The sequence below is a fragment of the Pyrus communis genome, chromosome 5 (genome assembly GCF_041283825.1).
Source record: "Pyrus communis isolate YQ-2024b chromosome 5, ASM4128382v1, whole genome shotgun sequence".
NCBI classification, from domain to species: Eukaryota; Viridiplantae; Streptophyta; class Magnoliopsida; order Rosales; family Rosaceae; genus Pyrus; species Pyrus communis.
In genome coordinates, this window is record NC_142569.1 from 17,500,189 (window position 1) to 17,512,657 (window position 12,469).

Sequence of the window (12,469 nt, forward strand, 5' to 3'; positions counted from 1 at the left end):
AATTAGAGAAGCCACATCTATTTTGGTTGCAGAAGATTTGAACTCGTCTAATACAAAGCATCTTCTCAAATTTATGACTTTGCCTACATTATTCCTTTTTTGTCCCAAACAAACGAGACATATAGACGATAACTAACTCTTGATTTAGTCGTATTTCTTTTTCTCATGGTGAAAAAAATTCTGAAATTCAAATCTCTTGTTTCTCATTGATTAAAGAAAACAAGAGATAGAGACTCGATCAAGGACCACATCAGCTTCACTCTAAGCCAAGAGACACAAATTGCCGGATCTGATAATGTAGTGCCAACAGTGATCATCACCAAATTTTCTAATCTATAGTGACAAGCACCCTATGTTTTATAGTGAATTGGCTTTTGGCCATAAGATAGTGAGTAGTGACAAGAGAATTCACATGATCCACCTTATACTATTATAAGCGTGACTAGCTAGCTAGGGATATCATTGATAATTCTTCAAACTTCTACGCATGCTTCCCCTTGACTCTACGGCCTAATGTTTCGGTTGAAGACTTACAGAAACACAAAGTTGGGACTGCCGTGCATATATTAAAACAATAAATAATAACTTGAATGCAAGGAGTGGATTGCCTAATTTGTGCTTTGGGTTTGAACCTTCCTTTCTTTAGAGTAATTTAAAGTAGAAATATTGTTTTTTTATAAAACAAAAAAAAAATAATTTGACCATTCATAATGTTAGATTCAAAGTTAAATAGAACGAACACCACGTAGTATTATAGAATAAAACTTAGTGAATATATTTGATGTCCTAGCACAGTTAGAGTAAATGCACCTTTCTACTACTATCAAAACATAGCATGTATATCCGAATGAACAATGAATGTGCAATCACGAACCAAATAACTGAGAATCAGACTACCAAATATCATGATGTATATACGCTCTCGTCTACGATTAAAATAAAAAAAAATAAAAAAAAAATAAAAAGAGAAGAAAAATCCCTATTACTAACTTGTTAGTTATTAGCAATAAACGGTTCATTGCTTTTTGTTTTTTCCCTCCAAAACTAATCAACATCATTTGCATGAGATTATTGGTTAATTGGATGAAATGTGGGGTCGTCTTCAATGGGTGCAAAAGTCCAGCAACCCCTTTACGTTAGCCATGTTATTGCTGTCCTTTTGTGCAAGCATCATTAGTTTTGAGCCTACTTCACCGGGTTGAAATATCCTACTTCTACTTATATTATTCAGTATTTAACCAAAACCCCTAAATTATTCAGAATAAGTAATAATTTTGATCATATTAGGTGTGATATCTATTAAAAAGTTTGGGATAAAGTTAGTGAAGTACAAAATTTATTTTATATTATTCAACATATATTTTTCCTGAGATTTGAATTTAGAATATCTTTTAACAAAGTAAAAATTATTATAATAATTTATTTAGAATTCCTATTTTAGACCTGTTAGCTAAACAATTCTTGTGACTGAAGCTTCTCTCTATAAATACCATAATCCCATGTCCCATTTGTGTTAAGACCAACCTCTGATATTCCCACCTGCATCTTACACAAAGATACAGAAAAATGGGGTACTCAAGTAACCTTTTACTATGCATATTCTCCACAGCATTAATCTTAGCTGCTCATACCTCCCTAGCCCGGAAAGTCGGTTATTATCCCCCTAACCCTCACCAAGACTTCGTCGATGAACACAACAGAGCTCGGGCAGCAGTTGGCGTCGGTCCGATCAAATGGAACGACACTGTAGCAGCCTATGCTCAGCAGTATGCCAATACAAGAGTGAGAGGGTGTGACATGGAGCACTCAGGAGGGCCTTATGGTGAGAACTTGGCTGAAGGCTATGAAGAAATGACCGGTGCTCAAGCTGTGAAGTTTTGGGTGACTGAGAAACCCAACTACAACTACGCCTCCAATAAGTGTGTTGGTGATGAATGCGGACATTATACTCAGGTGGTTTGGCGCAACTCGATTCATCTTGGATGTGCAAGGGTCAAGTGTGACAATAATTGGGTTTTTGTCATTTGCAGCTATGATCCTCCTGGTAACTATGAGGATGAACGTCCATACTAAAAAGAAAATTTAAATGAAACCAGTTTATTGTTGCTGTGGCGTCTCAAATTACTAATATATATGTAAAACTCAATAACACAAGACACAAGTGACAATCGATAAGCTCACTCTATAAAGTCACAACAATTGGAAACATTTGATAAAGCTGAAATTTATCACGGTGGGTCCGAGCTTCAAACAATATTTAGATGTTGGTGGTTAGAATATTTGTATTAATTAATAATTGTTGTGAATAATATGTGGATGGCCCACATGGATAGTTTGTTACTATTTATGCACAATATTTTTACTATTTATTTGTGGAAAATTTGTAAAGTGAATAGTGTTCTTGTTGGTTATAAAACGAATGAGGATATAGAAGCCAGTGAGGCACACAGAAGAGGAAGAGAGATATGAATGAGAGGAGAAGAAGAGGAAGAGAGAAAAGAGAAGAAAAGGAGAGGGGATAATAGAGAGAGAGTTATTTTGTACTCTTATTATTCTAAATTATAATGGAAGCACCACTGCTGCTCCGATGACGTACTCTAGTCACACTGACTGTAGAGGAACCTCGTAAATTTTGTGTCTTGTTTCTTTTATTCCACTGCACACATCATCGATTTTACAACATGTTATCAGCATGAGAAGCTTTCATGACAATGGAAAGCACAACGCCATAAATCCGGTAAAACATTACCTACCTCTCACCTCTGTCAGATAAAATCTCACAAAACAAAAGATATGTTCATTTTCCGTCTCTCCCACTGCGCTAGAAGCACCCCACCAAATTCCGGTGAGAATTGAAATTTACAACGACCTGTAGTCGTCACGAGATGAGAAAACTCATACTTGATAAGTGGTTTCCAGAGATCCAGAAGAATCTCATCAAACTTGGAAACCCAGATCGTGTCGTTCTAGACGGATCTCGAGGACTCAAGATAATTCTAGTTTTGAGTCTTACGTTGCATAGCCCGATGCCCATGACCGCCGTCTTTTGATGGCATTGCAATCCTCTAGTAGATGCCAACGTTTCCTTCGTCACCAGTTTTGTGACACCCCGTCTAATATCCAACACCTGAAGCGTTATCACCATTTTTTGGTGAAGAGATCGATGAGGACAAAGGTTTATTGGTTTTTGCTCCGCTGGGAAATTCTCATATCCCAGTAGCGAGCCGCAATTGAGATTACCTTTGCTGACCAAAGGGCTTAAAGTCCATTACCATACCTAAATAAATAAATAGAATAAAAATGGGAGCCAATGAAAGAGGTGTGGTTCTGGTTGTGCACAGAAAAAGAAAGAAAAAAACGAGTGATCAATCATTCACGTGTGAAAGAATAAAAAGGGGAAATGGGGCCATTTTGGAATGGTGTGTAGCACCATGTGAAAAAGAAATAAAACCAAAGGTTATGGAATGGTACATGGCACCATGTGAATAAATAAAATAAAAGGTTTTGATACTTTTTATTTATGTGAATGGTATTGGTTTAAAATCCTTTCACAAGTTCTATTTACTTTAAAGCAATTTATTTATCATGGACGGTTTTACCGCCTACTGCTTTAAGTTTTGATTTATGTGAATGGTGCTGAATTAAAGCCATTGTCACAAAATTTATTTACTTATATGCAATTTATTCACTATGGCTAGAATTACTGCCTATTGCTTTAATTTATTTATTGTACTTCTTTCGTTATGATGAGTATATACAGGATCTGAAGTTCCTTGATCAGATCAAAACCTGTAGTTTCCTGATCCTTATCATATAAAAATGATTGGACCTGAAATTTTATCATACAAAAAGATCGGGCATGAAGTCCCTTGATTCTCAAGATTAGGACATAAAGTTCCTTGATGAGTACCGTAAGTTTAAAGTGTCATAATGCCTCAACTTAGTAATAAAAGCCATAAAAGTCTCAATCTATAGACTATTAAATAAGGACCAGAAGTTCCTTATATCCATAATGAAAATAGTTTAGCAGAAATATTTATTAAGCGGATGAAATTGATTACCCGCGCTCTACTCATGAAAACAAAATTGTCAAGTTTTCTACATGGTGACATGTCATGATGCATTATTAGTTTGGTTGGGACCTGTCTCCAACCATCAATACTTCTCAATACAACTCGTGCTTGGGAACCAGCCAAACATTATACATTTATGAGTTTTTGATTGTATTATCTTTGTGCCTATTGCACTGCCACAACGTACTGAAATGAGGCATCATCGCAGATTGGGCATTGACGTTGAACACCATTTATCATTCAATATTTGGAACTCTTGACTGAGGATATGTTTACCGCGTGGTTTGCGGATTGTCATTTTGATAAGATAATTTTCCCGCCGTTAGGGGGAGAAAATAACTTCGTTTCAGAAGAACGATAAGAAAATATCATTCCAGAAGAATGATGAGAAAAGATCGTTCCAGAAAAATGAAGAGAATTTTTCTTATCTTGATTCATGAAGCAATCAATATAAAAACGAAGTGAGAATAATTGAATGATGCAACAATATGCAAATCAAATGACAGATGCATTTAATGATGCAACGAAAGTGATGAAATCACATATATTTGCTGCAAATGTGCCTACAAGAATTGATGTCCCTATTAGACAAAATAATGATGCAGTAAATGATTTATCTGTTGCACACTTGAAGCGTGGCAGACCCTTAGACTCAAAAGGTTTAGTCATTTGAAAGAAGAAGAATATGACACTACTGAACTATGGCATTCCCGAAGCATAACTGCAACATGCCGGAAGCATGACAGTCGCTGCATGGATACACGTCCCAAAAAGGACAATCTGCAGAGATGGGAATGTTGATGTCTCATGCATGAAGCATGATAAACGTATATGTTCCAATGACTCAACTCCCGAAGTGGAGATTAAAATCCAAGCTCGATAATGCTCAAGAGGGGGTTATGATCCGCATTCTCTAAACTATGACTATCTTGGAAAAGATAGTGTAATGCACTTGAAAAGGCAATGGATATCCAAAGAAATGAAAAGCTTTTATGCATGCGCATGCACATGAGAATATGGGATCATGAATTGATGATAACCAATGGTAATTTTGGTTTTTACAAGTAGCTACTAAATTTATCAATGAGCTGTATTGATATTGAGTCACGTTCTTTTGTTCGTCGACGAAAGGAAATATTATTTGCGAAAAATGGAGAAAGGCAATTCCATTACAATCTTGTAAGAACGTGGAAAAATGGACCTATATATATATATATATATGTGTGTGTGTGTGTGTGTGTGTGTGTGTGTGTGTGTGTGTAATACAAATAGCCAAAAGATGTTGAACCAAAAGAGGTTACATATGGGCATTTGTAATACAGTGAAATACACTCACATGATATGACACAAGGTTACTAATTGAAACTTGAAATTATACTCTTGTAAACAAGTTCAAAAAAAAAAAAAAAAAAAGGAGAATTATATACGAAGGGTTGCGAGTCGCCCACATTATATCTCCATAAGTAAATCCCTCAAATATACATGGAAGCAAATTGCTCTGTATAAATTCCAAGGGAAAATGTGTCATGAAGTGTAGAAAATCCCTAAAGGATTCAAATTGCTTGAAGTAAGCCCCGAAATGTTGCAACATACTAAAATCTCATGCAAGAGTTGATGATATTAAATTGGGACTCCTGAAAAGTCAAGAAATATTATAAAGTGTTGAGAGAAATATTGTCTCGAACTGCAGATCGAACAATATGCCAACACGAATCTTATCCATGATGTTTATGATATTAAAGAATCTTATGGATTGAAGATTATGAGTTGAATACTCAAATGATTTATACACTAAGAATGATCATTTATCTTCGTGAGGGTAAAGATAAATTGATATTTGGTCCAGAAGTACCACATCTTAGTGAAGTATATGCTTTATTGTATTTGACACAATACATTGAACAAAATAAAGCTTATATATTGATATCTTCGAGAAATTACAGACAAATACATACACATGAGTTAAAACAAACAAACAAGATGAAGCCTTCACAAAGGTTGCTCATGTGAAGCCTCAGTACTCAACAATACCCCAGAAGGGGGAGGCACTGGAGATTGATCATGTGGCACCCCAATACTTGGCAAAACACCAGAAGGGGAAGACATCAATTGCCTTCAGAATCTAGCCACGAATCTTTGGTGATCACTTTGAATCCGACTTTCGGATTCATGTAGCTGGTCGAGCTTTCTTTTCATGCTCGTCGAGTAATTATTTGCAAGCACATGTAACACTCTATTCTCGTGCTTGAGCCCTCTAATCTCTTGTTTAAGACTTGCCACCTCAGTCATCAATGATTCAACTTGGTGAGTTCGAGCAAGTAGGCGTTGGTCCATATTGGATACTAAGCTCGCACATTGAACACTGAGAGCTAAGGAATCTTGAACGGCCGACTCATCAGACCATTTTGAAATGATTCTGTTATCCTTTGGTGTGAGAAGATTCGTAACTACCACTGTAGTGGTAATGTTATTCTTCATCACAGAATCCCTAACTGTAAGATGACCATTATAAGATAAGAAGGATGGGCACCATATATTATCATGACCCTGCTTGTTTGTGTCACTCCTAAGACTCAAATGTCACATCCCTGCCCGGGGCGGATCACTTCTTTGGCCCGCTCCACCACCGTAGCACGGTATTATCCGCTTTGGGCTTACCATTCCCTCACGGTTTTGTTTTTAGGAACTCACGAGCAACTTCCCAGTGGATCACCCATCATGGATTGCTCTAGCCCCCTTCTCGCTTAACTTCGGAGTTTCTACGGAACCCGAAGCCAGTGAGCTCCCAAAGGCCTCGTGCTAGGTAGGGATTGGAATATACATTTAAGGATCACTCCCCTGGGTGATGTGGGATGTCACAATCCACCCCCTTGGGGGCCCGACGTCCTCGTCGGCACACACGCGACCAGGCTTAGGCTCTGATATCAAATTGTCACATCCCGGCCCGGGGCGGATCACGTCCCGGGCCCGCTTCACCACCGTAGCACGATATTGTCCGCTTTGGGCTTACCATTCCCTCACGGTTTTGTTTTTGGGAGCTCACGAGCAACTTCCCAATGGGTCACCCATCATGGGATTGCTCTAGCCCCCTTCTCGCTTAACTTCGGAGTTCTTACGGAACCCGAAGCCAGTGAGCTCCCAAAAGGCCTCGTGCTAGGTAGGGATTGGAATATACATTTAAGGATCACTCCCCTGGGTGATGTGGGATGTCACACAAATCTAAGAAAATGTTAGATGGGCAAGCTTCAAAAATGATGAAGGAAAAAGTGGTCAAATAAAATCTGAGAAGTGAAGAAAGGGAAAATTTCTATAGGTAATAACTTTCTAAGCATACTCTTGAACACAATTGATGTCTCTATAAAAAAAGAGGCAACAGAGCCACTTGTTCAGAGATCGAAGAGGCATCGCTCTCCGAATTTCAAAAGCCAGATTTTCCTGAATAAAGTTCTTTGGCATTTTTCAGACACAATCTCATCTTTTTCGGATATAGCGTGCAACTTTGTCAAAGATCTCTGATAAAGTTGAAAACACGTAAATCTTACTATTCTAATTACACCACAATTGCTAACAAGAGTAAAGGCACAACACCACTACTTGCTATTGAAAAATCTCTATATATTTTGACCTTCATTCTCCATAACAAGGCAGACTTGCAAGAATACCTAACTCTTCCTCATCTCCGAGAATGCATCTTCAACAAAGCATCTTGAAATACCCAGTTTTCTTCCTCTATGAGAATACCTCTTCAAAACCAGTCATACTAGAGCAAGATTATCTCATAGCATCAGGGACGAGAGCAAGATTATCTCATATCCTGCAATCTCCCTGTCTTTTCCTTTGTCCTTGTTCTTACCTACAAGACAAAGATAAAAGAAAGCAATATGTCGGAACCTCTACTCAAACTTTCGGTAAGGAACCGACTGGCCAGAACCTTTGCCTGGTTGCTTACCTTGCATTATTCTCGAGTACTCATCTTCAACTGTTGATATGATGTTGGCTATTTACACTGAAGCTGCCACACATGGATGAGTCACCAAGAAGTGATGAACCAACCAATTGCAAGGGTTGCATTCCACTCCTACATCAATGAACAAATACTACAAGAGAAGATACCACACATGCATGGAGCAAAACCAAGGAAAATACCTCTTATGCAAAGGGAACAGATAAGGCAAGCAAAAATGATACATTGAAACATGTGGAGACAAGCGCAACAAACACATGTTGATTCATCCCGACAAAGCCAAAGGTCACTTGCCACATGAAGCTCCTCATGGTCCAATTTCATTCAAGATCAAGCCTAGACAACCCTTAAAGAAATCACAAGTCCGATTCAAGATCAAGTGTCCACCACCCTTGAATCAAATTCAGCTCCAGATAAAAGTAGTAAATTTAGACCTTTGGAGGAAATCTAGCAGAAGGCCCTCCAACCCAGTTCAAGAACAAGCATGTGGAAAGTTAACAACAAGTAAAACACCTTTTTCGGAAACTCTTCTTGCTAAGAGATTAAAGTAGAATGATCAACAATCAGCCTAAATGATTTGAAATTAGGGGGAGATACTCATCAGGAGGAGCATCCAAAACAGATCAAGATTTTAACGAATCAATCGAAGACTTGTGGCCATCCAAGGGGGAATGTTGTGAATAGTATGTGGATGGCCTACATGAATAGTTTGTTACTGTTTATGCACAGTATTTTCACTATTCATTTGTGGAAAATTTGTAAAGTAAATAGTGTTCTCTTTGCTTATAAAACGAATAAGGATATAGAAGCCAGTGAGGCACACATAAGAGGAAGAAAGATATGAATGAGAGGAGAAGAAAAGGAAGAGAGAAAAGAGAGGAAGATGAGAGGGGATAATAGAGAGAGAGTTATTTTGTACTCTTATTATTCTAAATTATAATGGAAGCACCACTGCTGCTCCGAGGACGTACTCCAATCACACTGACTGTAGATGAACCTCGTAAATTTTGTGTCTTGTTTCTTTTATTCCACTGCACACATCATCGATTTTACAACAAAATAATATTTGTATTAATTAATCATAGTTGGGAATCATGTGAATGCGGGCTCACTTTTATAAAACATGTGATGAACAATATTGATTATTTGTCGCATTACCATACAATATGGTCCACTTTCTAGAGGAGACGTTCTTTATTTCAACTTTTAACCCAACTTAACTGCTTTTGTTATATATGCTTAGGGGTGGTATTGGTACGATTATCGTATCAAAATTCATGTACCAATTACCTTACCAAACTTTTGGTATGACAAAATCTATTAGCATTACAGTGCCAAATTTTTGGTATACCAAATTTCGGCATGGCAAATAGTTTGATTGGCATCGTATGGTAATGGTAATTACCACTTTGTTTTGGGCTACTTTTTTGGGGCAAAATTTGGTTTTTTTCCAACCCAATTCAAGGCCTGAACCTATTTCGGCCACTCTCTTTGGGAATTTTATAGAAATTCATTTAAGAAAAAATAAGTAAATAGATGGAAGAATTGCTGAAAGAACCCATCATCCCTAAAAAAAATAGTACAAAGATTCCTAAATTCCATCTCTACATTCTTTAAAATTGTACAAAAATTAACTTGATAGATGAAACCAGGGAGAAAGACAACCTAATTTGATGAAAGAGAAGATGAGATGGACTGCGGAGAAAGAGTCACCGGAATAGGAGCAACGAAGATGAAGTCGATAGCAAGATGAGTGAAAAGATGAAGTCGCAACGGTAAGAAGGCTTAGTTTTTTTCATTGGAAAGTAGAGGTTAGAGGGTGAGAGGATGATTTTGGATAAATGACTAGGAAAAAAATATAAAGTGCATGTATAATGATAATAATACCTAATTATATATATATATATATATATATATATATATATATATAAATGAATAAATAAATGATATAATATTAATAGTAGTGATACGGTACACTATAGCACTGGTAATGGTTTTGAATACCATTACCGTACCGACAATGTATGGTACGGTACAAGTACCGTACCAATACCAATGCTACAAATTTTTTGTTACAACTTTGGTATGGTATGGTAATTTGGCAAAAAATTTCACCCCTATATATGCTCGCTCTGAAGGAAAAAAGTGTTTGTGTTATATAATACATATGATAATGTATTTCTCCAAGAAAAAAAAAACAAACTATGAAAATATAGAAATGCAATGAATGAAGAACTAAAAATAAACAGAATGTGTGAGTGTGTGTACACGAACGTTACGAACAAACAAAGTGATCAACAAACATGGAACCAAGAAAGAAAAAAAGCAACATATGAAAATATAGAAATGCAATGAATGAAGAACTAAAAATAAACAGAATATGTGTGTGTGTGTGTGTGTGTGTGTGTGTGTGTGTGTGTGTGTTACGAGCAAACAAAGTGATCAACAAACATGGAACCAAAAAGAACAACTCAAGTTTAATAAGGCTGAGGGATTCAACTCCCAATTATTTTTACATAATATAGAAAATAAGACATACATTTTCAATTGAGAACTTCTATTTTTATAAAATAAATGGTTAGTATAACATTTATTATTCGCATTGTAAGAGAAGACTCGTGATCATTCCCCGTTAGATGGAATCGCAAGGTGGTGCCAGTGTATAAAGAGTAACTTTACGGCGATGGTCTGGCTGATTTTGGCTATGAAGCTAATTATCTTAAATATTCATTGGTTTGATAATACCCTCTTGGAAAATACTTGTTCTGGCTTCCTTTTTTTGTGTTTGTGGGCTTTAGGCTCTAACGATAAATAAAAAGTGAAAAAATTCAGTTGAGGTAGCTACGGTAGATATGTTTGATATTCTATTTTAATCTGACTTTTTGTTTTGAAAAGGGAATGTTTTTCTTTAATAGAAGAGTGATTTTACTACTTTTAGTTACACCACTGTTGTAAAAATCTCCGTCTGGCGTTGCCTAGGCCCTGCCTAGGCGCTAGATGGTTGGCCACCGTCTTGATTAATGCCTAGGTGTTTGAAAATTTAGAAAGGGAGCCTAGACCTGTTGAGGCACCCGCCTAGCCCACTCAGACCCACCTAGGTTCCGACTCACTTAGACAGAAAATAAATAACTTTAAATTGTAAGAGAGTTGTTGGATACTTCAATGAACACACATTATATGTTTGTTCCCCATGTTTTCATTATGTTCAATACTTCATAATATATATGTCATTCTATTTTGTAGTTTATGATGTAATTATATATATTTTAAGTATAAATAGACAATTATTTACACAAAATATAATAGATTTATTTAAATACGCCTAGTCCGCCTGGGCGCTAGGCCCCAACTTGTCGCCCGACTAGCCCTTAACGTCTTTTAGAACCTTGGTTTACACTAGAAAGAGAGGGGAGAGTTTGAACCCGGACTATGATTGCTCCACTGTAAAATAAAGTATAAATTTTTATAGACAAATCTGGTGGTTCCACTTGTTCACCCCCACCCGGGGGGGGGGGGGGGTGAGACCTAGTAGGAAGAGCAGTACGCATTCCATGTTCCTAAGTCAAGACCCAGCCCAAGGAAAGAATTTAGTAGGTTCAAAGGAAAGCACTAATCATTAGGCAGTCTACCGCTTGCATTTTTTTTTTAATCAAAAGAGACTGTTTTCGAAAATAAAAATGACGAATGTGGCCAAATTACTTAATACTCATTGGTTTTAGAGATAAAAAAATTGGAAAAACTCTTTCATTAATGGGGACAATTCTAGACATTGAGGGAAAATCAAAGGACACGGTGAAAACTCTCCTCTATTTGGAACAAATGGGCATAAGGCAACCCTTGTGGATGAAAGACGCGGTAACAAAATGAGAAAGGGCCATCCATTTTTTAAAGTTAAACTGGATGGAAAGAAAGAGTTTTTAAAGCTTCTTTCTTCTGTCAAGTTTCTAGATGGGTATGCTTCCAATATCTTGCGTTATATGAACATGGAACTTATGTGTCCAGTTCAGATGTGTAGTTGGTCTGGGCCCAGTTACAATTTTTCCAAACGGACCAAATTCTCCAAATTGTCCAACTGGGTCAAAATCTCATCTCCCGACCATTCTCTGGGTCTTAGGCGAGTCGATATTGTGCCGTCAAATAGCTATATCGTTCGCACGACACTCGTGATCCCACGACAACCATCTACAATGACTTATATAACATACATTTCTATCGTGCTAAGAAGATTTTACATCTCCTTGCATACCGGGCATGCCATATAGCCCTTAGTCCTCAAGCTAGAAATCATTATACAAGCGAGAAAATCGTTTATAGTTCACATCACCGTTGCTCGTGAGGTGAACTTCTTCCCAGCAGACTTATCATATGTATGGACACCATTTTCACATAGATCCTTTAATTCATTAACCAATGACTGCAAATAAACATCAAT

At 37.1% G+C, this 12,469-nt stretch overlaps 1 protein-coding gene across 1 annotated transcript; it reads left to right on the top strand.

Annotated features, from left to right (window-relative positions):
- Positions 1-1,518: 1,518 nt before the first annotated feature.
- LOC137726956 (basic form of pathogenesis-related protein 1-like) lies at positions 1,519-2,371 on the top strand. The gene has a single exon (XM_068465903.2). It carries the CDS (start codon positions 1,567-1,569, stop codon positions 2,071-2,073), a length of 507 nt encoding a protein of 168 aa, XP_068322004.2. The 5' UTR covers positions 1,519-1,566; the 3' UTR covers positions 2,074-2,371.
- Positions 2,372-12,469: the final 10,098 nt, after the last annotated feature.

Bases quoted from the DNA above. Each gene is read 5' to 3' on its own strand.
- LOC137726956 (XM_068465903.2), top strand. From the start codon at position 1,567: ATGGGGTACTCAAGTAACCTTTTACTATGCATATTCTCCACAGCATTA.